The 27,573-nt window shown below is 42.9% G+C and overlaps 1 protein-coding gene across 5 annotated transcripts in view; it reads right to left on the bottom strand.

The window, feature by feature from the left end:
• Nucleotides 1–27,573, bottom strand: part of NRCAM (neuronal cell adhesion molecule) — a 282,657-nt gene that overhangs the window by 19,326 nt on the left and 235,758 nt on the right. For 4 of the 5 annotated variants that reach the window (XM_042964235.1, XM_042964240.1, XM_042964254.1 and 1 more), the window contains 12 exons: nucleotides 25,563–25,674; nucleotides 23,892–24,058; nucleotides 23,652–23,799; nucleotides 21,517–21,641; nucleotides 19,114–19,215; nucleotides 14,817–15,014; nucleotides 14,628–14,698; nucleotides 13,024–13,249; nucleotides 12,536–12,651; nucleotides 10,383–10,590; nucleotides 7,839–7,961; nucleotides 7,021–7,206 (listed from right to left, as the gene is read on the bottom strand). In XM_042964235.1, the coding sequence (XP_042820169.1) occupies nucleotides 7,021–7,206; nucleotides 7,839–7,961; nucleotides 10,383–10,590; nucleotides 12,536–12,651; nucleotides 13,024–13,249; nucleotides 14,628–14,698; nucleotides 14,817–15,014; nucleotides 19,114–19,215; nucleotides 21,517–21,641; nucleotides 23,652–23,799; nucleotides 23,892–24,058; nucleotides 25,563–25,674 (1,782 nt within the window). The remainder of the gene's footprint in view (nucleotides 1–7,020; nucleotides 7,207–7,838; nucleotides 7,962–10,382; nucleotides 10,591–12,535; nucleotides 12,652–13,023; nucleotides 13,250–14,627; nucleotides 14,699–14,816; nucleotides 15,015–19,113; nucleotides 19,216–21,516; nucleotides 21,642–23,651; nucleotides 23,800–23,891; nucleotides 24,059–25,562; nucleotides 25,675–27,573) is intronic. The other variant, XM_042964247.1, reaches the window with a different exon arrangement.

The raw sequence follows: 27,573 nt of genomic DNA, 5'->3' as shown, positions 1-27,573 counted from the left end.
ACCCCACTGGCCCCCTGTTTCCAAGTGGAACGCCCCGTGGCATCACACTTGAGTATGAGCCACAGTGAGCATGGCACACGCCTCACCCGGGCTGGTCTCAAACACATCCTCTCGACTCACAAAACCAGAGACCCCTCAGTACCAACTCAAACTGGATATGTTCCTGGCATTAGACCCTTTACCCCAAAGAAGCTCTGAGAACCATTTACAATTTCTTCCTTCCTTCATTCCTCTTTGCCTATGGGACGTTTGCAAAAACAACTAATTTAAATATCTTAAAGAACTGGAAATCACTCAATGCTTCAAGAAAGGAAAATTCTTTATATGCTAAAACCAAAAACCGAGGATGCTTAGGTTTATCATTTTAGGGTATTATAAATCTAGTCATGTCAAATAAATCAATTAAAATGAAAGACCACATGAAAATACCCTCAAAGAAAACTTGAGCAGATATCCAGACTGCATAATTGTATATATTTCCACTGTAAGTTTTATTTTTTAATGTTTATTTATTCTTTGAGAGAGAGAGAGAGAGAGAGCCCAAGCAAGGGAGAGGCAGAGACAGAGAGGGAGACACAGAATCCGAAGCAGGCTCCAGGCTCTGAGCTGTGAGCACTGAGCCCGACGGGGGCTCGAACTCACAGATTGCGAGATCATGACCTGAGCTGAAGCCAGACGCTCAACCGACTGAGCCAGCCAGGTGCCCCCATTCCCACTATAATTAAATCTTTTTCTTTATCTGCACTTTGCCTTATGAAACTACTGAGTTTCTCTAACGATGTTTATAAAAAGAATTGTTATACCTTAACAAGTTTAAGTGAAGTATGGAAAGAATTGTGTTTTAAGGCTCACAAGATGAATCTCTTGGTGAACTTAAATGCCTTCAAATTTATCTAAGTTATCAATTCAAACCTCTCACCTTCAAAACCATTCCTAAAGAAATAGTTATTTCTAAACATATTTACTTGCATGATAAAGGCCTAAACAGAAAGCTGGACAACATTCCACTTGTTGTCACAAATGCTCACTGGCCACCCAATTTATCACGTACACAGCACGATGCACCGGGGTGGGGGCATGGGTTTTCATCACCTGCTAAAAATTAAAGTGGCCCCGTCTCCTGGTGGGCGTGACCAAGATGTAAGTAGAGCACCTGATTTGGGAATACATTAAATAGTGAAACATAATGGGTGCTCCCTCCAAATGTAAATGTTCTGCAATTTCTGATAAAATTCTGTCGCGCAGTAGGGCAAAATGACTACTTTTAAGTCAGTTTGACTTCTGCTTCGTTAAGGTCCAATTTGAAAAAACTTTTCTTCTTTTCTACTTGTACTTACAGGTATAACTTTCGCTATATTACTCTTGTTTACATGTTGTGGGTATAGAACAGTTTTAAGCGCCATGGTATGAAAACAACATATGCAATGGAATGTATCATGTCCCTTGGTTTTTACCGACATGAACAAAAGAGACTCCTAGCTACGTATAAAATATGTAGTTTGGTGATTCAGTTCACTACAATTTTTTTAGATAATTATGATTTATTTAATTGGATCAAGTTATCTTTCAGAACGATCCACAGGAAATCCTTAAAATTTCCTTAATCTCTTAAAATAAGCTGCTCAAATTCACAACTGGGTAATGAAATTGTTTCTCACTGCCAGCTACATCATATTCAACATAAAAGTTTACATGCTTGGGGTGACTGGGTGGCTCAGTTGGTTAAGCGTCCGACTTTGGCTCAGGTCATGATCTCACGGTTCATGAGTTCGAGCCCTGCGTCAGGCTCTGTGCTGACAGCTCAGAGCCTGAAGCCTGCTTTGGATGCTGTGTCTCCCTCTGTCTCTGAGAGATTTTCCTCTTAAAGGAATATAGAATGATAGGAATATGATCCATCACCAGACACAGTAAATACGAACATGGATGTAAAACATCAGTGACAAAGATCCCAGGCAAAACATTAATTTCTTAAAAAAAATTTGGAATCACGGAACTGATGAATTTAGCCTTGGTGTATTTATTGAAGGTGTCAAGGCAGAACCACAGTGAGATACTTGCAACAGAAGAGCATTTAGCTTGTTCTTAAAAAAATTTTTTTTTTAATGTTTATTTATTTTTGAGAGAGAGAGAGACAGACAGAGTGTGAGCAGGGGAAGAGCAGAGAGAGAAGGAGACACAGAATCCAAAGCAGGCTCCAGGCTCTGAGCTGTCTGCACAGAGCCTGACGCAGGGCTCGAACTCATGAACCGTGAGATCATGACCTGAGCCTAAGTTGGACGCTTAACCAACTGAGCCACCCAGGCGCCCCCACTTAGCTGATCTTCAGAGAAGATATTGTACTTTTAGTGCAGAAATTCCAACGCTCCTTGCTTTTACTCTCCACTCATCAACTTCCTTGACATGCCAGCCAAAGGAGTAGGAGTGTCATATCTTTTTTTTTAATTGTTAGTCTCACCTGTCAGATTTTCAGCATATCAAAGGCAAGACCCATCTTACTAACCTACACAGTGCCTTCAAAAAGGCTGGTGCCTTTTATGCGCCAGACAGACATCAGCTGTTGAACTGATTGAACCTTTTATATCATCCTTCTGTTGTTGTTGTTCAGGCCAAACGATAAACCTGATTTTTGTTTATTCTTTAGCTTGTTGCTTGACTTCACTGGTTGTGGTGGGACCAACTCTGGTGTAATTATTCAGGGGGAGTCTGACCACAGAGAGGACTGGTCACCAGCTCCCCGGTGCCCAACGCTGTTCAGTCCTAACTGACTGACCACAGTCGGCTGCTAATTATATCAAGAATCACGTTCGGTTCCTGACCTGCCAGTTAGTCTCTCCCTATTCCCGTACCCCAACTAGTTCCCTCACAAAAGTGTTCTGATGACTGGTCCTGAGGGTGAGAAAGTAAAAGGCTATGGATAAAGTCGTGTCCATCCATCAGCAACACTGAGACCAGAACTCAAATCCATTATCTGTGTGTTTTTGGCTCATTTCTATAGATGCCTTCACAGATCTATTTCCTAGAATCCCAGGTCCCAGAACTACTTAAAAGGGACACAGAAGTTGTCCCTTTAAAAGGACACAGAAATTGAACAGACACAGCGAACCAATAATAACTCTTATACAGACACTGAAGGCTCCACCCAAATAAGGACACAGAGCCACATAAAGGACTCCTAAAGATCTCAAGAGTGTGTCCATGTTCAAATTAAGGGTTGTTGAGGGAAAGGGTCACTATGGCGTTAGCAGAGCTAACTGTATTATCCCGGACTCTACTTCTCGGTTTAAGTAATCCTTTTGTAATTATATATTTGTAGGCTTGGGTTTCATTAACATCTCTTAAAATCTGTAAGGAAATTAAAAAAAAAAAAAAAAGTAAACCCAGAGGCATCTCTTTTCCCCTTTAATCAGAGGTGAACTAAAAGCAGTAGAGGCTGATGTGTCCAACTGTGGAGGACGTCATGCATGTTTTTTCTCAGCGGTTCCTCTCTTACTGTTTTTCATCTGTTTTTAAGGTAAAAACTAAAACACACATAAAAATATTAAAATTTAGAAGGATCATAGAGAACCTTCATTTCTCTCCTCGCAGGGACTATCTAACCTGCATGGAGAAGGAACAGAAAGAGAATAGAATTCATGCTTCGATTGAAAAAAAATATTTTTAAGGAAGGGGAGCCCAGGATAAAAATTATTCTTGAACAGTTGAAAGTCTTATGGCAAATGCCATCCCTTTAGTCAAGCAATGTTTACTTACTAGCGCACTATTAAAAGAAACAAGGCAGAAAATCATGTTAGGTGCGGGTTTTAAAAAAATATTTAAGCACTATTTCTCTTTTTATCTGAGGTACATCAGATTTCAACATTAGGGGCATCATGATCCTTCTGACACTCCATTTTTGCTCAACTCTATAATCCTCAGTAACTCGCAATTCGAGTTAGTAACACTAAATGGTAGAGCCTAAATGATTAAAAAAAAAATTTTTTTTTAATGTTTATTCATTTTTGAGAGACAGAGCAGAGACAGAGCATGAGCGGGGGAGGGGCAGAGAGAGAGGGAGACACAGAATCAGAAGCAGGCTCCAGGCTCCGAGCTGTCAGCACAGAGCCCCACGTTGGGCTCGAACTCACGTACCGCGAGATCAGGACCTGAGCCGAAGTCAGACGCTTAACCGACTGAGCCACCCAGGAGCCCCAAGCCTAAATGATTTTAATAAAAATTTCTTTTAATTGGTTTTAATTCATTAACATCAGTGAGTAATCCCTCCCCCCCCCCCACCCCCAGCCACCTCCCGGGAATTCATCCCCTCTTCTAACTTGGCAAGTCAGTGGAAAACTAAGCCTCCCAGACAGCCCTGTTATAGCACAATTACTCAGCTACTGGCTCCAGGCGGAACCCCAGGGGCACGTCCCCTGCCTGGGGAGAGAGGCCAGGCTTTCTCTGGAATGCTTCAATGGAAGGTTACCGGGGGAACACAGCAGAGAATTATTATAACACAACCAAGGATTTTAATTGATATGTAACGATCCCAGGCAAGGCGCCCCTAACGTGTAAAAGAGAGAGCTCCGTCTTTCTACGGTGTTGTGGACATTTGAATTTTTACGACCTTGTTCTTTCAAGTCTAAAATCACACGTACGACATTATTAAGATTACTGAAAATGGCTACAGTTCTTATTCAGTCACTCCAACCTCTATCTGATCTACTTTTTACAATTTACCAAGGCTACAAATATAAGCGAATTTCTGCCAACACGGGAGATCTGTATCAGGCCTACGCTTACAAGACCTGAGTATTTTCAGGCAAAGCACTTATTTCTCTTGGTCTCCTTCTTCCCTATTTGTACTCAAGTGTGTCAAAGTCCAAGACAAGCCCTGGCCAGGGGATGCCACGTGATTACCGTGCCCTGTGGCAGGGACTCCGGGCTCATTAAAAACCTAACAGATCGAGGTGCCTGGGTGGCTCTGTTGGTTAAGCATCTGACTCTTGATTTCGGCTCACGTCATGATTTCATGGTCACGAGATCAAGCCCCACTGGGCCCATTGGGCTCTGCTCGACAGCACAGAGTCTGCTTGGGATTCTCTCTCTCCCGCTCTCTCAGCCCCTCCCCCACGTGCATGTGCACGCATTCTCTCTCAAAATAAATACGAAAAACTTAAAAAAAAAAGAAAAGAAAAGCTAACAGATCAACCAATAACCAAGGGCCAAAGACTGAGGCATCTTTGGAACCGCCTCATGTGGAAGACCTATCACAGGGCATTCGAGTCCCGCTCTCCCAACAAACCTTTCTCACCCAGACAGCCGAGAGAAACGGAGAAGAACAAAAGTACAGGCTGGCTATCCCCCAGGGGGAAGAGACTCGTGCAGTTTGGTGAAGACAGGATGGAATGGAGCATGCGGGCTTGACCGGAGGACTTGGTCGGAGTGAGCCCTGGTGGTCGGAGACTGTGGTTCCCGGGCCAGTTAGAAGGTGTCCAAATGGACAGTGTAGTGTAAGGTCAGCCACGTGTACGCGGTGTCTATACAGAGCAGAGCTAAATCAGGTGAGAATGGGCAGCTCGGTCGATCTGAGTTCTTACAGGCTGTTTCCACTACAGGACTAATATTTCTGAACCCTGAACCTGTGGTGTGGCCACACGGAGGATTTGCGACAATGCCCAGTTTGGGTCCCGTCCGACCCAGCCACGGTCATATTGTTAGAAGCTAAGATCAGGGTTTGGACCAGGGATAGGTCTTGAGAAACAGTGTAAGTAGAATTCAGTGTGTGGCTTTCTACTTATAAACAAAGCTAGATATTAATTTTAAAGCCAAGATCTTCTAAGACCTTCTCTTCCATTTGGTGTTTCAAAGCTCATTTTATATCATTTTTTTTAACCCATGCTGCACTTCGCCATGTTTAACATTGCAAATTTCACACATGTATAAAGTCATGCAGATGAATTATTTTACCTTTGCCTGCACCTACATCAGGCGGAAGAATACCAGCTTTAATGAAGGGAAACAGAAAAAAACAGGACACTATATAGTTAGAGGTAACACACCCATGAGCATGTAAAGCGATATAAAAACACTCATTAAAATGCCAAAGCATGCAAGGAGAATGAAGTGTACCATGTCAGGTACACGGGACAGAGATACGTTGGTGTCCCCGAGCTTACCCAGTAATCAAATCCACACACAACTTAAGGCGCATTATTCATATCTGTCTATTATGTAACAAGTCTTAACGGGGACTTCAAACCAATGTTTGGGTAGAAACATAATTTCCTCATGCTATGGAAGATGATCCAATACATCACCCTTAAGGAATTCTATAATTTAGAGACGTGCAAAAATCAGAAAATCTTTATAATGTTTTTGGTAATTTTCACTGAATCTCATCTGTTTTTTTGTTTTTTTCAAAATAATATTTTAAAATATGAAAGGAAGCATTAATTCCTTTTCTAGAGACTCTAATGGGACCATTTTGCTTTCTTTGGACCAGATGGCACACCGGAATACAAAGTCCCATGCTCAAACACAAAATAAACGTGCTATTGAATAACTGTTTCATATTCCTTGCTAGACAATCTAAATTGTTATGTGGCCTAGAAGATTATTTTCTGGCAAATCAAGACCAGAACTAGAATTACATTTATTTATTTGTATACAGATGTGTATGTCAGTGGGTGCACATATCTGTATGTCACATGTATGTGTATGTGCATGCGCGTGTACGTATATATGCAAAGTTGTAGACAGGAAAGAACATGGCCTTGAACTTTGAATTCATGTGTGGCAAAATGCTGTAATGACATTTCAACCTAAGTTTAAAAATTTCACACAGACGTGGGAAACAAATATCAAATAGTTATCCTCATAGGAATTAAATAACTGATTGTACAGATGTCAGGGTGAGAAATCACAAACAGGTGTCTGCATTAGTTGGGAAAGATAGATACTCCGTGGGAAGAAGGAAGAAGGCGTCCACTTAGGTCACAGATTTTTATCTCGTGACACTCATAGTGACATGAACGTTATACATACCCAGCTTACCTTCATCCACAGTTGTCACTGCTTCCTCTGTGATTTGACTCCCCGATCCTGCTGCTGTTTGCGCATAGAAATAAAACTTATACCGAGTGCTGAAATTTAAATTTTTTAAAGTCCAGCGCGTCTTGTTGGCAGGAATTTTCAGATCCACCAGTGGGCCTAACTCGTGCGTGCTGTTGACTGGCAAGAAGAAATAAGAAAAAGTGCATTCCCCGTGAAGTTCTGTAGGAATAGTATTATCAATAAGTGTGCCAACCAAAAATGTCAAACTTGGATTACACTGACTTTTGTGATCCTATTTATTCTTTGCCTGACATAACTCAGCCGCTTACAGCTCCTCTAATATGGCAGAACAGGGGGAAATATATTCCCCATCGGCTTAGAAGCTAGGGGAATTTGACAGCTAAGTTGCAATAGCGTTTCTTTATTTTGTAAGTTGGCAGGTGGAATCATGTATTGATAAGCCCAAACCTCATCTGCAGAGGCCTTGTACTAAAGGAACCCCTTTTTTTCCTTTCTACCCTTTTTTTTTTTTTTTACTGTTTTCTAATTATAGACAATACCTACCTAGCATCCACCCCACCCTCAAAGGTCTGTATCATTCTGCAGGTTGCTTGATTTTCAATAGCGTATGCGTCTTTAAAAAGTATGATGTGAATGAAGTTCCTTCTGGAATACCAGTGGAAGGTGTATGTACGTATATATTGTGCAGCATTAAAGAAATAACCAGTTTGTATTTTAAGGAAACAGTTACTTTTCTGTTTTCCTTTTTTAAGCCATATTCCCCCCTTTCCCTTCTCCCAATAACTTACTTGGCTGATACTTTAAGGTGTATTCAGTCAAAATGCCATTCGGGCGGCTCGGTGGGTCCCATTCCAAAGTGAGGGAGTCTAGTGTCGGGTTAACAATCTTCAAAGAGGACGGAGCACTGGGGACTTACAGTGAGAACACGGAATCAACGAGAAGGTTTGTGAAGGTGTCAAAATGTGTTAAAATGACATAGTGTACCATATTCACACCATTCCCCAAGGTTTTCTGTAACTCACTCTCGTTCCCAATCCTGCCCAAAACACACTCACAGAAACCTGGGACGAGAACCCGTTCAGCTATTCTCTTCCTCTTTTTTCTCGTCATTTCCACTGAGGCTCCTTAAAACCATCCTCCGCAATACATACAGGCTTTGCCCCTCGATGGATCCGAACTAGTATTTTTAAAGGGGACGGAAATTGTCTCATGAATGGTGTCTTAATAAAAGCAAAACGGGTGGCTGAGTCAAACTATTCTGACCAGACCTTTGAGTAGACGCAGCTGCGTTCTGGGCTATTAAGGGCTGTTTTTCTCCAACAAACCAGGTGTCTCCAAGCAGCCAGGACACCCTGCCTGCTGGGCTCTGGGCATGAGCCAGCCTGCCCAGGTGCAGAGCGGTTCTCACCCGGAGAGCTGACAGACGCCCAGAATGTCATGGCAATGGGCAGAAGCCACACAGCTGGCAGACCCTTAGCGCTGGGAAGGCCCCCAGGTTCCCTGTGGCAGAGGCTGGCAAATTACCAGAGGAAACACGCCTGGTCCTCTCTCTCACTTCCTCCTGAGGATGACAAACGGAGGCAGCTCTCCCTCACGGTCGCTACCTCCTCTACATGCCCACCCTCTTCCCTAGGTCCGGTAATGGCACCACTGTCTCTCCCCGACTTGGAACCAAGTCTCTCCCTTGAAACCAAGGAGTCACCCTGAATCTCTCCCTCTGCCTCATTTCTTCCATCTCCTGGGATACCACATCCTGTCAGTTCCACCTCGTACAGGTCGACCACATCCATTCCCTGCTCTCCTCTCTGCCACTGCCCCATTTGGGGCCTTCAGTGGCCTTTGCCTGGGCCTAGAAGGTTCCTGGCACACAGTTCTAAGCTTCCCCAAGGCACCCCTTTCAGAATCTGATGACAGCCAAAAACTCTCCCCAGAAAAATAAACACATACTGTATATAAAACGAGGGGGTTCTCGGAGCTCCTTAAACCCATTCGTTGACCCCCAAGAGACTGTAGTCTTCAGGTTAAGAGCCTCTGGCTTACAGGTTAATATGATACGAGTCCTCCTTGGCTGACCTTCCTCTCTTTTCTCACCATTACCGGATACACAACTTGCAGTTCCTTAAGGAGACACTCTGTTTCACACCATTGTGTCTATGGACACAAGACCTCCTCTCTTCCTTAGCCTTTAATTCACCGGTCATCGCTACTATGACACCTTCCCTGAACCATCTCTAATTGCCGCGTGAGGTCTCACTAGTAAAAGCCTAGAGAGGAAGGAGTCTTTAACCTCTAGGGAGCAATGAGTCCAACCAAGGACAGGCAATTGTAACAAGATGGGAGCTTGGACACAGGATGGCCCTCAGAGAATGCTGGGAAGGTGCCAACATCATGAGCCTTTCAACCAGGAGCCAGAATGGGTTTGCCTGTAAACTGCTTTTATCTAAAAGAGCTAAGGAATCCATTTTTAATACGGGCTTGAAGCAAAATTCAAATGCATGAATCCCTATCTTTCTTACTCTCCTGTCCCCCTCTCCCTCATTCACCAGGCTCCCATGTCCCTGTATCCAAACTCCTCATGTCCCACCCCTGAATCAGTGGATATTTGATCCTCCCTCCTCCTCCCTTTGCCCCTTCTTGCCATGCTTTTCCTTGTCTTCCCAACGCATTTTGTCAAGGCTTCTAACTCGGCTCAACTTCAAATTTTTTCTCTTTTAATGTTTGTTTATTTTCGAAAGACTGAGAAACAGAGCACGAGTGGGGGAGAGGCAGAGACAGAGGGAGACACAGAATGAGAAGCAGGCTCCAGGCTCTGAGCTGTCCACACAGAGCCCGATGCGGGGCTCGAACTCACCAGCTGTGAGATCATGACCTGAGCCAAAGTCAGACGCTTAACTGACTGAGCCACCCAGGCGCCCCATAACTCAGCTCGAAGTTGGCATAAACTATGAAGGCGCCCTGGGGAAGTAAGTAAACCACGACTTACAGAATTATTTTTCTTGCCAGGTGTTTTAGGTTCTTACATGAGTTCTCAGACTTTTCAGATGAAGTAACAGAGGCTTACAGAAGTTACATAACTCACTTCAGGTCAGGAAGTTAATGACCCCAACCAACATCAAATTAGCAAGGTTTCTGACAGTGGGGCTAAGGGTGGAGAAAACTTTCAGGCAGGAGAGGGGATTTGGAGGAACACTTTGTACTGGGAAGCCTTCCAAGGACCCTCAGACCACCTAGGAGTGGACACTATGCCAGCTTTGTGGGGCCTCTTCTGTCGTGCAGAGGCTCTCAGGATGCACCATATGTTCTAGAAGCTCAGAGACGCGACCGCCCCCTACCTCCTTCTGGAGTATTAAAGACTCTGTCGGGGCTGGCCGGGCCCTCCCCTTTCCCGTTGACCACTCGCACGTTCAGTGCGTAGTGGCTGAAAGGCTCCAGCCCGGGCAACATGCCGTGTGTCTTGCTGTCCTGGAAAGTGAGGATCTTTTTCTCGATGTGGCGTCTGTTTCTCTTAAGTGAACCCTCCTGTGCCTTCCAGTAGTAAATCTGAAAGAGCAAGAACAGAAGTCAGGGACAGGCAGAACGGGGCAAACGAGATTCCTCCTGCTCATGAAACTGAAGTCTGATGGTTGTGCCCTAGAGGATTTCCCTGGTGCATTTTAGAACTTGATTCCTGGCAAAACCAATAGACATTGATTATGAAGCAAGACAGTGGAAGCCCAGAGATAACGTGGGAAACTGCATCGAGAATATGTGATGCAGCCTGGGCTATATACTGCTTGGTGGGAGGTGTCTAAGGGAAATAAGTGGAACAGCACAATACCCGCCCAGTTCTTTCTAGAACATAAGGTAAAGGAAGATGATAGAAGGACTGAAGCGGCTTACTTGTATAAAATATGCTGAAAGTAAAAATTACTGCCCAATGTTTACATACTTGCCCAGAATACAACTTCATGTGCAATATATCATTTAATTTAAACCTCAAAGCCACAGCAAAGCTTTTATTATTATTCCTTTAGCACAGATGAACCCTGGACAACTGAGTGGCTTGTCCCCAGCCACAGGGCAATCAAAAGCCATAGTGGATCCTCTACTCCCAAGTCTAGGCCTTTATCACTATGTCAAACTGACTCACTTAAAAATACTTTTTTTTAGGGGCACCTGAGTGGCTCAGTCAGTTAAGCATCCAGCTTGGGCTCAGGTCATGATCTCACGGTTCATGAGTTCGAGCTCAGGGTTGGACTCTGTGCTGACAGCTCGGAGCCTGGAGCCTGCTTTGGATTCTGTGTCTCCCTCTCTCTCTGCCCCTCCCCACTTGTGCTCTCTCTCTCTCTCTCTCAAAAATAAACACGAAAAAAAATACATTTTTTGTTGTTTGGTATTAAATGGCAGGCACAGATTTTGGAGAGATGGCTAAGCCAAGGGTTGATTAACTGTGGTTAAAAATCCAGAATTATTTATTAAGTCCTCTCAAATTCTTCTTAAAAGTTTAAAGCCATTTTCAGGAGAAGTCAACATATATACAGAATCTGGCAAACCCAAAATTCAGTGCAAATAGTGATCTCTAGAGGCCAGTTTTTCTCCTACCTATCAAAAACCTTTATGAATCAATTTTTCTGTGCCTCCCAAGAACAAAGATAACTGATGTTAGTGAGAATGACCCAGCTGGGACTACATGATTTTTAAGTATAATCTGAGTGCTTTTTAAAAAATGTGCCTAGTGGCACCTGGGTGGCTCAGTCAGTAAAGCGTCAGACTCTTGGTTTCAGCTCAGGTGATGATCTCACCATTTCATGGGTTCGAGCCCCACATTGGGCTCTGTGCTGACAGCTCAGAGCCTGGACCCTGCTTCAGATTCTGTGTCTCCCTCTCTGCTCCCACGCCCCATGCACTCACACACTCTCTCTCTCAAAAGTAAATAAAACATTAAAAAAATTTTTTTTAAATGTGCCTACATTATTTTCTGGACAATTTAGTGTGTTTGACATGTGTAGTCAGTATTATTATTATTTTAAAATTTATTTATTTATTTTGAAAGGGGGGGAGGGGCAGAGAGAGGGAGAGAGAGAATCATAAGCAGGCACATGCAGGGCTCAAACTCACGAACTGTGGGATCATGACCTGAGCCAAAATCAAGGGTCGCGTGCTCAACTGACTGAGCCAGTCAGGCACCCCAGTCAGTATTGTTTTAAAGCTAGGTGCATTTCATTGTATTTTAGTTTCTTAAACCTTAGTTTCCCCCATTTTGCCCCTATGTTAATGGTTGGAAGGATTTGAGATCACCTATGGGAAAAGGGGAGAACACCTTTTTTTTTTTTTTCACTTTGGATGCATTGAGGTTTTGCTTCTGCTATAGCTGGGGTCCTTAGATATGGCCCTGCCTGAAGGGATAAACCAGAAGTCTCAAGGCCTCAGACCAAGAGAAGTGCACCAGGCACCAGCCGATGGCCTGTTCCTACGGAAAGAGTGCAAAAAATCGGCCTTGACTTGCCCGATAGCCTTGCAGGTGTCCTCGGATACTTTTCGGAGGTACTGGGTCCCAGTGCACCTCAGCTAAGGTACTGTTCACCACATTTACACGCACATTTCCGGGAGCCACCATTGGGACTAGGGAAAAACAGGACAGGGGGTAGAAGTATCAGTGTTATTTTGAATTTCATGCAAAAATGCCCCAAACAATTTTGGCTTGAAGTGTGACCCAGCCCTAGTCTCTGGGTTATCAAGGACTGAGAGTTCATTTGATACCTGTTCATTTGACTTGGTGAGAATAACATACCTTTCTAAAATAGCGACGCTTAACATTCTGAACCTACTTTTTACATAGCAGGCTGTTTAAATTCAGGAATGTGGAGCAAAACCGTTGCTGCCTCCGTCCCTCCCAATCTAAGTGCCCTCTGAAAATCGTCTTGGCTTGCACCTTGGTAAGTCTGTTTCACTGGTATAAATGAAAGTATAAACGAAATAGCATCAAACACTTACGGTCTTCTCCGGAATGGCCCCTGACCACAGCCGGCTCTGGAGCAAACCCCACATCATTCAGGGCCTGCACTTTTATCAAGTATGGAACAAAGGTCGGTGTGCCTGAGACAATATATTTGGATACGTTCGCCACAACCACTGACGCCCATTCATCATCGCCATCTTTCTGGCGCCAGCTAACTTTGTATTGGAGGCCTGGCCCATTAGATTCGAAACCATTCAAGGGCTACAAGAAAAGCCAAATAAATCAGAGCTTTTAAAACAGACTGTGCAACCTTTTCCCGGAACACAAAATTCAATTCCCAGACTTAAACTGAAACGCTAAAACCCAAGCTATTAACAATATTCTCCAGGGATCTTTTATCTTTTTTTTTATTCATGATGAGATTCAAAGTTTGTTTGGGATCAACATTTCAAAGGTTCTTAATTTCTTTTCTTTCTTTCTTTTTTTTTTTTTTTAAGTAGGCTTCACGCCTAGGGTGTAGCCCAACATGGAGCTTGAACTCAAGACCCTAAGATCAAGACCCAAGCTGAGATCAAGAATCAGATGCTTAACCAACTGAGCCACCCAGGTGCCCCACAAAGCTTATTAATTTCTGTCTTGAAGTAGTAAATACCACATAAGCCTCTTAAACTCTGGCTCCACAGTCAAGGGTGGACAACTTAGTAGTTTCCTTCATCTATTCCTGTTTGTGTGACAGCCCATAATTGTTTATTTTACTTAAGAGACTGAAACTGGTGAACTACTTCTTTCTTCATTAAAAAAAAAACAAACGAAAAAATGTTGGTTTGTCTGGGCACCTGGCTAACTCAGTGGGAGGAGCGTGTGACTCTTAATCTCAGGATTATGGGTTTGAGTCCCACGTTGGGTGTAGAGATTACTTAAAAATAAAATCTTAAAAAAAAAAAAAGTTGGCGTGTCAGTCTATCCTGTCATGTCTGTATGTATATAAATGTACAAGTACGTATACATATAGGTGTGCCTGCATGGGTCTACCGAAGTTAAGTTTTAAAATCACACAAGTGAATATACGTTAATTTTTGAAGTCCAGAAAATATAGATAAACCAAAAGAGAGAGAGAGAGAGATAGAAGAAGAAGAAGAAGAAGAAGAAGAAGAAGAACAACAACAACAACAACAACAACAACAACAACAACAACCAGCGGCAGAAGTAGACGTTGAGTACTGGGAATAACTTGGTACACGTCTTCTAGATGCTTCTCTATGATGATGATGATACGAGCTAGCATTTATTGAGCACACATTTGTGCTAGGCACAGTTCTAAGGGCTTTACATGTATTAACTCCTTCAATTGTATGAGGTTGGTTCTATTACTAGTCCCACGATACAGATACACAATGGAGATGGTAAGCAACTGGCTTAGAGTCACACAGTTAGTAAGTGACAAAGCTGGGATTTGTGCCCATTCGTTCTGGCTCCAAGAATCAAGCCTTTAACTACGACACAATAATGTTTCTTAAATAAATATTTTTCCCCAAAATGGGTGATATGGGATTTCAATATAGACATTGTTTAAAAACAACTTTTTTTCTTTCACTCTAAAATACACCAAGGAAAGCTGAAGACTTCATGGTGAGCTCACCTTCCAGGTAATCACCAAATTATCAGGCTCGGATCCTAGTCCTTCCACAGCCGTGGGATTTGTATCTGGTTCTAGAAGTTAAGCAGTCACATATGTGTAAGCTTCAGTCTTTCTCAAACAGTGGAAAGGTTTCCTATTTTATTTCCCATCACAGAAGGCACCCCCCCCCCCGCCCCTGCCTTTACCTACCTGCAGCTTTAGTCAAATACTGTTCAGATGGCTCACTGGGCAGGCTCCTCCCGAGGCTGTTCACCGCCATCACTCTGAAGGAGTAGTTCACATAAGGTGACAGCTTCAGCTGGGCTGTGGTCTGCATTCCAGAAACCTTGGTTTGGTGGTGCCACAGTCCTGCCTCATGCATTGCGTCTTCATATTCAATGATGAATTCTGGCCACAATACATACACACACACACACACACACACACACACACAGAACCCAAGATAATGAGGTCAGTCATGCAACGGTAGGTTGCTAGGACAATGGACAGGACAATCTAACAAGAGTAGCTGAACATGAGTTATTTCCCTTTCAAGAAAAATTCCATTAGAATAGTTTGATTTAAGAATTCTATCATTATCCTCAATACCCAATAACCAATAATATTTGGTATTCTTTCTCCAGCATGCTTAATTTAGTTACTTAAAACTATTTAGAAGTGGTCTATACATCCTTTGGAAAGTTTAAGTATATGGAAAGATGGTCAGGTCATGATCTCACAATTTGTGGGTCCGAGCCCTGTGTCAGGCTCTGTGCTGACAGCTCAGAGCCTGGAGCCTGCTTTGGGTTCTGTGTCTGCCTCTCTCTCTGCCTCTCCCCCCCAAAAAAATAAAGAAACATTAAAAAAATTTAAAATAAATATAGTGAGAGATCACTTTCCACTAAACAGATAGGCAGTAATCAAAAGTTTAACAGACTTTGTTGACTATTACACAGGGAAACAAGCATTCTCATACTTTGGTTCCGGGAATGTAAATCGGCACAACTTCTGTAGAGGACAATCTAGAATATCTCACAATATTCAACTCTGATATCCTTTGATTGAGAGATTGTACTCCTAGCAATTTATTTTGAATGAATGTACTCATGCATATGCTCACAGACACATGAAAAAGAATCCACATTGTGGCACTGTTTGCTGTTGAAACAACATAAGTGCAAAACCTTAAACGTTCACCAATAGGACTCTGATCAAATAAATTATGGTGCATCCACACAATGGAATAATCTGCAACTGTAAAAAATGAACGGGGGTACTCCATTTGCCACTGAAATGGGATGATTTCTAAAATACACAGTTAAGTGTAACCAAGTAGGGCATAGAAAGGTGTGGGACACTTATGTAAGAGCACAAAGATTTACCGTAACACATACACATACATATATGTTTGACTATACGTGTACTGCCCCTCAGAGTACCCACACTGATGGCATCAGTATCATGGAGAAACGGGGAATCAGAGGGGTGCAGAAGACTTACTTTTAAGTGCATATCCTTTTGCATTTGCTAAAATTTTGTGGCATGTACATGTTCTACCCTGGTAAAAAAAATCGGTATTTAGATATTTATTAATTGCCTACAAATGTGCCATGCGCCATGATCTGAATTACAGATACAAGCACGAAGTAGAAATGTTGTGTGTCGCAGTTCTCTGAAGCTAAGTAGCTCAAGTTTTCCTTTCAATCTCCATTGGCTTGCTGGTGATCTCCAGTCTCATGAACTGGTGCCATTTATATGGGCAGCCCCTCTCCCTCCCCTGAACTGTAGACTTGGACAGATAGTTCATTGACTCAACAACTCCACTTGTTTCTCTATTATAGCATGACAAACTGTTTACGACCAAGAGTGATCCTGATTCTCCTCCCCAAGTGGCAGTGACAACTCAGGTCAAAACCCTGAAGTCCAGTTTGGATCCTCTCCCTTCATAGTTTCAGTAGTTTTGTTGGCTGTACCTTTAGAACATGCAAAATCTGACCATTTTTCAGCACCTCCATCCTCTTGGCCTATGCCAAGCCACCATTATCTCTTGTGTGAATCATTCCATAACCTCCCAACTCACGAGTTCCCAAATTTCCTCAGTTCATAGTGCACTTAGTGTCTCAGTAATTTTCTTCATGGTTCCCTTAGACCAAAAGAAATATCTAGCGTTTCCAGGCAAGTCATTAGGTCTATACAGCTTCGTAAATATTCATGTCTTAACAACTTAACCCATTCGGCATTGCGTGACTTCTCAAACCTTGTGAAGAGACTGGTCACCACCTTCCTCATTTTCTGTTACACACTGATTTTCACGTGGTACTGGCTTTTTACCACAGCGATAAAGGCTTTGCATATATGGCATCATCACAATATGATACAGCAATATCATGTTGGAACTGTAGGCGGCCCCAAGCTAGTATTTCATGTGGTGTGTAACACATGTGACTGTGTTTTTTAAATTGATTTATTTTTATCTTCGAGAGTGAGCAAGTTGGGGAGGGGCAGAGGGAAAGAGAGAGAGAGAATCTGAAGCAAGCTCCATGCTTAGCATGGAGCCTGACATGGGGCTCGATCCCATGACCCTGGGATCATGACCTGAGCCAAAATCAAGAGTCGGAGGCTCAACCGACTGATCCACCCAGGTGCCCTGACTGTGTTTTTTAAACATCAAAATTTAAAAATCAAAAATTTAAAAAAATACCCCGAGGCACCCTCTGAGTTTGCTGAGGTTCTACAGGGTACTTCATGGAGAACTGCAGTCCTACATGTCTCCCTGCATCCCCTCTTGTTCTTCTAGAGACCATCTTCAGTAGAAGAGCCACCATGATTCACTCCACTCCTCTACTTAACTCCCTCCCATGACTTCCCAGCCCTTACAACGGCCTGCAAGACCTGCACGGTTCACAGTCCACCCCTTGGTTGCTGCAGCAGCTCAGGAAGACCTCTCATGCATACTGAAGCAGATCCTTGGGGAAGGTGCAGCTGAAGGAGCCTGATGTCAACACTCCTTGTGGCAGGTTCTTTCCTGAAGGAAGGTCTGAGTAGTGTGTATGTGTGTGTGTGTGTGTGTGTGTGTTCTATACATATATATGTGTGTGTATATACATACACATATACAATGTGTATTACATTTTACATAGGTACATACACATACAATCATATTATATCCAACATGATATAAACATGTTGTAAAACAGTGCCTGATTCATAATAGGCAGTCAATCAATATCTATTGAATGAATGAATGAGTGGATGAATGAAAGAGTAGAAATGCTTTGAAATCTAATGGTCTCACTTTAACATTGGTACAAAGAGTCTGCAAGCATCCTAAGTGGCTAAATCCAGCTACTGTATTTAATTAACTGGAAGACTCAGCATGAATGGATGAGTGTTCTGGTCCAGGACTAAAAACTCAGTTGAGAAAGGAACACCATTAAATAACACAAGATAGAGAGGAGGCTTCTGTTGAATTGCACTGGAAATAGTCTGTTTTACCAGCAGGTGCAATACGTCAACACTCACATCATTTCAGAGTAATCTGGGGGTAGTCATCAGAAAGGAATTTAGTTTTCCTGCAGCATATACCTGAAGGTAATAATATATCACAGGCCTGTGATACTCTCTGAAGTATCTCTTCAGTTCTAAAACTTCTAAACACATCTAGAGTCTAATTTTATTAAGTTCTTCCAGTGTCCTTATAGTGTGGCTCCTCCTTTGACTTTAACTCTCTAGGCTAGCATCATCACGGCGAGGATTGGACACTGTGGAATGAGCCTCTTCGTAGCAGGGGCTGATGGGAAGAAAGAGGCCCGTACTGGAAGGTGATGGACTTAATGTCCACACCCAGCTCTGTTACCAACTGTGGGTCTAAAAAGTCACTTTACTCACCAAATCTCAGTTTCCTAATATGCACACTGGAAGGACGGTGCCTAGTCCTCCTACCTTTTTCTCCCACATTAATAGGCAAAATGAGTAGCGTACATCTTCCTACTATGGTGGAAATTTATGGTGATTCTTCTTTTTTTTTAATGTTTATTTATTTTTGAGAGAGACAGAGAAAGAGTGTGAGTGGGGGGGCAGAGATAGAGACACAGAATCTGAAGCAGGCTCCAGGCTCCGAGTCGTCAGCACAGAGCCCAATGCAGGGCTCGAACCTCACAAACTGTGAGATCATGACGTGAGCCGAAGTCGGACGCTTAACCCACTGAGCCACCCAGGCGCCCCAAATTTACGGTGATTCTTTTGGATCTCGTACACAAAATGAAAGTGTATTTGCTTAGTTAGTTAACATCATCAGCAATTAAGTAACGTCTTCTACCAGAAGCTGTAACCAGGAATAACTCAGGCTCTGAAGAGAGGGGAGCTATAAATAAAGGTTTCTGTTCTATTAGTAATGAAGCAGAGAATGCCAGTAAATATCTCCATAAGGAATTTCAATCACACGTGATAAAGTACTTCAGAAATGGTCGTGAAATTGACCAGTGACAAAGAAAATGACACCACATACCTATAATAGGGCTATTGTTGTCATCGCCTGGGGTCCACGACAGCTGAACACTTTTGTCGAGTTGATCCGTCAATTCTAGATCAAAGGGAGGATTTGGGACATCTGTAGACCGAACATACACACCACGGTTAGCCATCCATCCTTATGAGGTTGTCTTTTACTTACTTGTAACACCATTCACAGGGGGTGCATCTTAAAGACACAGCACACTTAACGGTCAAGGAGCATGCAACGGAAATGAAGTGCCAACAGCCGAGGTTGCTGGGAACACACAAGCACACCCAGGACAACCCATCAATGAGTTCTGCTTGCTTCTTTTCCCAATGAAACCGAATCACGTGTGACCAAAACCAGTGGGGAGGGCCTACGTGGTTCACCAGCACCCTCGGTGTGTCTTCTCATAAACATGAAGGAGCGCAGACAGAAAAAATAACACTGAAGCTTAATTTCTAATAAATGGGAAACAGAGAACGGCAAATGCTGAAACACAAATACAGGCAAGCACAGGGACTGCTGATTAAGAAGGCTTAAATGTTCTTTCGGAAACGCAGGAAGTGATCGATTTTGGAGCTCCTGGAGAATATTTATGTTTTTAAGGGAATTCTAAGATTGCTGCTCTGTAAGTAGCCCTCAGCATGTGTACCTCATGCAGATACTCACTACAGTGGTCGGGCACATGGGGACACGGTGTGTTTACCCTCAGAGGACACTAGGGTACAGACACCTGTTGGACGAAGGTGTCCCAGAAGCATGTCCGTTTCTTCTAAAGGTACTTCCGAGATCCAGAGAATTTACATTCCCCTCTGGGCTCTTTCCTGACCTTGCTCTTGGGCGTGATTGTAGCCCTTGGGGAACCAGAGGCCATAAAACTATGGGCACTGCTTTCCTACCAGTAAAGAAACAGTAAATGTCTACCAAGGGCAGTTCTACAGCATAACTAAGGATACTCTGTGAAATCCAGCTGAGTTTATGCTGTAAAATTAATTTTTGTATTTATATGCTGACTAAAGATGAGGGTTCTTTAATCAAAAAGAGTTCTGGAAATAATTTCTGATTTATTTTCCAGACTCGGAAAAATCACACAACTTGGAAGTGCCTTCATGTTGGTCCTCCTTTAGTGATTTATGTTTCTTAAACACAGTGAGTTGGTTTTCTCTAAGACAATAGTCAAATGTTGTTCCAAACAGCCATTGTTTTCCTATGAAAATTTCTCAAATATGGAATCCCAAAACATTTATGTTTCCAAAACAACTTGCAGTAGACTGAAATGAAAACCTAATTTGTGGAATGGTATTTGAGATATTTTTTTTCATTCTGTAAAACGTGGATGGCAGCTTTTGAAAAAGCACTATGCTACTTTATAAGGGAATCATATCAAAGAGGGACTTCTATCAGTTGAGATGACTTTAGAATAACACATGAAAGGGGAGCCTGGGTGGCTCAGTCGGTTGAGCATCTGACTTTGGCTCAGCTCAGGATCTCACGGTTCACGGGTTCGAGCCCCGTGTCGGGCTCTGTGTCGAAAGCTCACAGCCTGGAGCCTACTTCAGATTCTGTGTCTCCCTCTCTCTCTGCCCCTCTTCTGCTCATGCTCTGTCTCTGTCTCTCTCTCAAAAATAAATAAACATTCAAAAAAAATGTTTAAAAACTGGATGTTAAAAATTTTTTTTTAAAAAAAGAACAACACATGAAATATTTAGACGTGAGCAGTAATACATTCAGTGAGACATTCCAGAGCTATCATGAAGAAATGATTCATAGCAGTGAATGGGGAATGCACCAGAACACCAGACAGAGCACTTTTCCTTAAAGAAACACAATGATGTGATAGAGAAAAGAAAATTTTTTTTTTTTTTTTTTTTTTTTTTTTTGCAAATGTGGACTTGTTTGACAGAAAATAGAGAAAGAAGACTCATATTAGTTTACCGTAAATAGGAGCTGGAGTTGGAGTAGGAGCTAGAAAGGACATTAATATAAAGGATTTTAATCAAAATTAGGAATGGAAAGATATAAGATAGCACAAGAAGACAAAGACTGAACATGATTCAGATTCTAACGCTAAGCTGTGCGCTTAGCTGTGGGACACAGCATCCATAAACATGCAGTCACAACTTGGCGGGGGGGGTGAGGGGAGGTCCTTCAATTTTAAATAGAAGTACATTATTTCACCCAATTTTCTTATAAAAGTATCACTAATATGCGCAAGCATCATTTTATTCCAGTGCCGCTACATTGGTATATTTATACTGAAATTACTGCCTTCAAGGCATCTTTCAAAGAAGAAAAATGTACATATTTAACTGACCCACACAACTGTGACACTATATCAAGCAAACATTTACTACTGAGTCCTTCCAGCCTAACACGGGGCAGCAGTGGTGCCCTGTGTGTCCCCACTCTTACCGACGACGCTAAGCACAGCACTGGCGGAGACCATGTCTAGAGTTGTGTTGGCCACACATGTGTAGGCCCCACCATCGCTGTCCCTCACATCAGCTACCTCCAAATGGTCCTTGTCAACAGTGAACCTGCAAAGAAAACACGTTCAGAGCAGCTGAAACGGACATCCAGCCACACACGACGGACGGTTGCGTTGCCGGCACGGAAGAGGCTCTGTGAAGTGGAAAACAGAGAAAGATGGGGCGGCTGGGTGGCTCAGGTGGTTGAGCGTCTGACTCTGGATTTCAGCTCAGGTCATGATCCCACGGTTCGCGGGATCGAGCCCCGCATTGGGCTCTGTGCTGACGGTGCGTGCTGACAGTGTGGAGCCTGCTTGGGATTCTTTGTCTCTTCTCTCTCCCCATTCCCTGCTCATGCTCTCTCTCTCCCTCAAAATAAATAAATAAATATTTTTAACAAAGAGAGAAAGATGATATAGATTTGCAGCTCATTAGAGCAAAAATCCAAAAAATATGTATCACTTTGATAAAGCTTAAAGTTGGAAGACAGAGGGGATTAGAACCCTGGGTTGGAAGGGATGTCAAGTTGTCTGGTCTGAAGGCTTATCAAGCACCCTTCTGCAGTTTTAGGCACTTCCTTAAAGACCAGGGGCACCCAGAGGTGAGGTGGGGGCAGCTGCAGTTACCCTTACTAGTGGGCTTTCCTGCGGCTTCTGCTGCTAAGAAACATTCAAACACCACCCATCCAGCTCCATTTCTAACAAAGTGTGTATTTTTAAATACTTTATTGGGGTGCCGGGGTGGCTCAGTCAATTGAGCATCTGACTCTTGATTTCTCACGGTTTGTGAGATCGAGCCTTACATCAGGCTCTGCGCTGACAGTGTGAAGCCTGCTTGGGACTCTCTCTCTCTCTCTCTCTCTCTCTCTCTCTCATTCTCTGCCCCTCCCCCACTTGTGCTCTCTCTCTTTCTCTCAAAATAAATAAATACTAAAAAAATAATTTATCACTTACCGAAGAAATTTTCTGCCATTTTTGCCACATGCATAAACTCTCATAGGAGAAAGTAAAAGCCAAGAATGGTATCGACTTTATCACAAGAAATAGGGAGACTGAGATCAACAAGCACCATGAAGAGTTCTCTAGAGGTTACTAGCTGGCATGAGAAATTAGTAGGTCAAAAATCCATGTAAATTGGATTCATGCATGATTTTAAGGAGGCTCCATAAATCATTAACTGTCTTTGCAAGGAATTTCCAAGTTAAAACTTTAGCCAGCTTAACTCGACAGTCATTTCCTCCTACTTTCTTCTCATCTTTAGCAACTCAGATTCCACAAATAAAACTGGCCAGCTGGAAGCATAGAATTACATGGAAATTCTGGGTATAGAAGAGAAGGCCACCTGGTTTTTTTGGGGGGGCCATTAAGCGACAGGCACTGTTTGGGCACATTTGCAAGCAAACCACAGAAAGCATTCCCACCAGCACACAGCATTTCTTCCCGTAGGGGGCGATGCTTGTGGCCCCTGGGCCAGCTAGGATTCACAGAGTCAGCTCAGCACCCATTCTGTCAAATTGACGCTTCACCAGGAAGACAGGTATGAGTCTGATTTCATTCCAGGCTCAAGGACTGCTCAGGCTCTTTTAGATACCTGTGGGTTCCCCCCAACCCCTTCTCTTTCTACTGGCTTTAGGTGAAAGCAAAAGAAAATTCCCTCTCCACATAAAAACCAGTGTCCTTTAAAATACTGACAAGGATTTAGACACACTCTGCTGATTAAAGCGATCGTATTTCTGCTTATTTGTAGAATGGTAATGAAAACATCTGTCGAGACTTCACTGCACACAGTAGAAGACAATGGAAGTTATCCAAGGCCTGAAAGGTTTTTCCTGTCCTGAATTGCCCAGGAGACCAACACGCAAAAATACAACAAACATTCTCTATTTCAATAACTTGATGCCTTCTTAGGTCCAAGCATCTTGCGGCGGGGAGAAAAATGTATTTTTTTTTTTTTTTCTTGGAGAGAGCAGATTTCAGACACTTTAGAAACATCTCTGCTAAGTCACTCTACAATAAACCTTTAGTTCAAAGCCGCTTAAAGAGACGAAGAAGAGAAAGGAAAGAAATGGTCTTCAAATACCTTCCGTCACTGGGCAGCTCACCGTTGTCCTTCAGCCACGTGATGGTGAGGGTCAAGGTGTGATCGTGTTTCACTTTGCATTCAAAGGACACCGTGCTCCCTCTTTGCACTACTGCATATTCAGGCTGCTTAATGATCCTGGTTGGATCTGAAATTTAACTTCCGTTATCCATCGCCAGAGCTGAAGAATTTGCTCAAAGCCACATAATATGTGAAAAAGCTTCATCACCTCTGCCTTACCTTTGATTTCTAAGTGAACTTCATTCTTTGCCATTCCTAATTTATTCCTTGCAACACACGTGTAAGTTCCTGTACTGTCCTTTTGGGCCACAGGAATTTCCAAAGTTCCATTTTCATGCAAAACATAAATATCGTCACGGAGCGCACTACCCTTAGCTCCCTTGAACCTTCATTACAGAGAGTATCACAAAGGGAATAAAAAAATCATAATTTGAAGTCAGACATAAAATGCTACATTCAAGATCAACACATGATGGTCTGCATAGTATCAAGTTCAGAGACGTTTGGAATCTGCACAAGACATTCGGAATTGCTTGCCTGTAAGTCAGTGGGGTCAATGTAAGGCAGGATGTAAAACGGGAAGATTTAATGAGAAATGGTGTGGAAGCATTAGGGTGACAACGCAAAATACTCAAATTCTAATTTTCAGTATCAGAGATTCATATTTCATAAATACATCACTATCTATTCTACCTCTAAATAGACGATAAAACAGGCAAAATGAAGACTGAGCTTTCGGACATCTCCTCCCTACTGGGACTTATCTGTAAGCCCGTCTACAGGCTACAATTCTAAAGTGATCTCGATTGGAAGATATTTGATTTGAATTCTAAAGAGACTTTTGATTCTTATCAGTAAGAACTTATTCAGGGAAGAAAGACAATAGAGCATGTATGCAAAGTATGTGTCCATTCAACTTCCAGGCTATTGTCAGACAGAAGTGGGGACTGATAAAAGGGGTGAGGCAAAGTCAACCTAAGCTAAGCGTGACCTCACCAGGACACCAGTAAAAGGATACCAGTGAGAGTGGATGGATCCAAATCAGGAAGCTCGGGTGGGAGGGGCACTAAAAATGAACACTGGGGAATGAATTCTGTTTTTGAGCTTATAGGACCTCTCTCTGACCCCAAATGATATTCTATTATCAAGGAATGTCCCCAACCAGCTCTCCAGCCGGCATTCCTTGTGAAGTCCCAGGTGATGTCCGTGGCATTGTAACATACGGGAGGACCTTCAATTTTTAAAAAATACATTTCCAGGGGCACCTGGGTGGCTCAGTCGGTTAAGCGTCCACTTCTTGACTTCACCTCAGGTCATGATCTCATGGTTTGTAAGTTCAAACCCCGCGTCGCTCTGTGCTGACAGCTTGGGATTCTGTCTCCCTCTCTCTCTGCCCCTCCCCCACTTTCTCTCTGTCTCTCTTTCTCAAAATAAATAAAAAAATAAACCTAAAAAAATGCATTTCCAGATACCTCTGTGGTTGACAAAGTGTGCTGCTAAACAGACTGGACATGTGTTAGGCATTTAGCACACAGCAAGTAGTTATACCTGTTTATGAATGAATTTCATAATAATAGTATGATGGAATCTGCACTGTCCGTTCTCTGACTAAATGAAAATCCAACACACAGAGAGATTTGAAGGCTTCAGCAAATGTAAATATTAAAAACAAATAGACGGGTGCCTGGGTGGCTCAGTAAGTTAAGCGTCTAACTCTTGATTTCGGCTCAGATCATGATCCCAGGGTCATGAGATCGAGCCCCACATCGGGCCTGCACTGGGTATGGAGACTGCTTAGGATTCTCTCTCTCCTTCCTCTGCCCCTCCCCTGCTCTCACTCACTCTCCCAAAATAAATAAGTAAATAAAAATAAACAGAGCCACGACTTACCACTCAATGGTAGGAAGAGGAGACCCAAAGAAGGCACAATCTAGTAAAGCAGGCCTGTTTGCAATGACCTGATAGAGTGTATTTGCAGATGTAAGGATTCGTGGTGGCTCAGCTGAAAACAGTTTAAAAAGGTAAAGTAAATATTAAAATAAAATAAACATTTCGGCCCGCCTAAATGTATTTGTATTGTATTGCAAGCTTATAGTAAAGCATTACCAGTATGCCTCTTCCTGAACATTCTCTAGCAGGACACCACCGGTCAAGGTGGAGAAATGCACATTTTCTCCTACCCCTTGTCACATGTCTTTCTCAGGCACAGTATTTGAATGATCTATTTATCTCTATCTCCTACTGTACTGTGAGTCCCTTACGGGCAGGGAATGGGACTTTTATTGTTTTCTCCCCAGAAACTAGGTCAGTATCTGGCACAAAAATAGCAGTCAAGTACATCTTTGTTAGCTGATGGGCCCATCCTAACCTCAGGGTTAGAACGAGAATGAATGGGTAGGGGTGGTGGTGAGCAGACAAGGCGGCAGAAAAGAGTGAAGTGTGGGTGACCGAAACACAGAACCAGAAATCCAAGCTTCCTCCTAAACATCCACCAACACTGTAACTGTGCTCAGCTCTGTGTGTGATTTCCTGCCCTTCGTTTCAAGCATGAAGGACAAATACCAAGTCCTGCTTGGCTTCCTGACTTTAATTTCATTTGAAAGGGAGCCTACTACACTTAAAGAGTTGATGTATAATTTCTGGCACTGTGAAAACAATCCTCACATAAATTTTTTAACAAACTTGATGTCTTGGTAGTTTTTGTCCAGCATGAGAAATATCATGATCACATAAACCAACCATTTCATGCAGCACAATCAAATTTGGAATTAGGGAGCTGGGCTGGGGGGTCAGGGGGATAGTGGGGGGGGGGTTGATGATGCTCCCAATGATCATCCTTGGAGGAGGGATTAAAAAGCCAGGCAGAAGCCCCGGGGCTCACACTGCAACAGAAATGAGAACATAAAGTGATTGAAAATTGTAAAGGCAATTTGTGTCCAGTGCCTTGTAAAAAAGAAGACACACGAATGGCCAACAGACCCTTGAAAAGGTGCTCAGTGTCACTCCTCATGAGGGAAATCAAAACCACAATGAGATACCACCTCATACCCTGTCAGGGTGGCTAAAATCAAGAAGACAAGAAACAACACGTGTCAGAGAGGATGCACAGAAAAAGGAACCCTCGTGCACTGCTGGTGGGAATGCAAACTGGTACAGCCACTCCGGAAAACAGTATGGAGGGTCCTCAAAAAACTAAAAATAGAAATACCATATGATCCAGTAATTCCACTATTGGGTATTCACCCAAGGAAAACAACAACGCTAGCTCGAAAAGATACATACACCCTATATTTATCGCGGCACTGCTTACAATGGCCAAGACATGGTGGGGTGCCGGGGTGGCTCAGTCGATTAAGTATCCAACTTCAGCTCAGGTCACGATTTCATGGCTTGTGAGTTTGGACCTCTGTGCTGACAGCTCAGAGCCTGGAGCCTGCTTCGGATTCTGTGTCTCCCTCTCTCTCTGGCCCTCTCCCGCTCATACTCTGTCTCTCTCTCTCTCTCTCTCAAAAAGAAATAAACATTAAAAAAAAAGACATGGAAGCAACCTAAGTGTCCATGAATAGACAAATGAATAAAGTAAAAGTGTGTGTGTGTGTGTGTGTGTGTGTATATATGTATGTGTGTGTGTGGAGTATTACACAGCCATAAAAAGGATGAGATCGTGCTATTTCAGACAACATGGATAAACCAAGATGGTATTATGATAAGTGAAATAAATCAGACCGAGAAAGACAAATACCATATGATTTCATTCATAAGTGGAATCTAAAAAAAAAAAAAAAAAAAAGAAGAATCAACAAACAAAAAACAGGATCAGAACTGTTAACTAGAGACAGCTGATGGTTGCTGATGGGGATGGGGGTAGGGAGCCGGGCAAAATGGGGGAAGGGGAGAGGGA

The sequence above is a fragment of the Panthera tigris genome, chromosome A2 (assembly GCF_018350195.1).
Source record: "Panthera tigris isolate Pti1 chromosome A2, P.tigris_Pti1_mat1.1, whole genome shotgun sequence".
NCBI classification, from domain to species: Eukaryota; Metazoa; Chordata; class Mammalia; order Carnivora; family Felidae; genus Panthera; species Panthera tigris.
The sequence above is the reverse complement of the archived record's forward strand: the minus strand, read 5'-3'. Positions and strand labels throughout refer to the sequence as shown.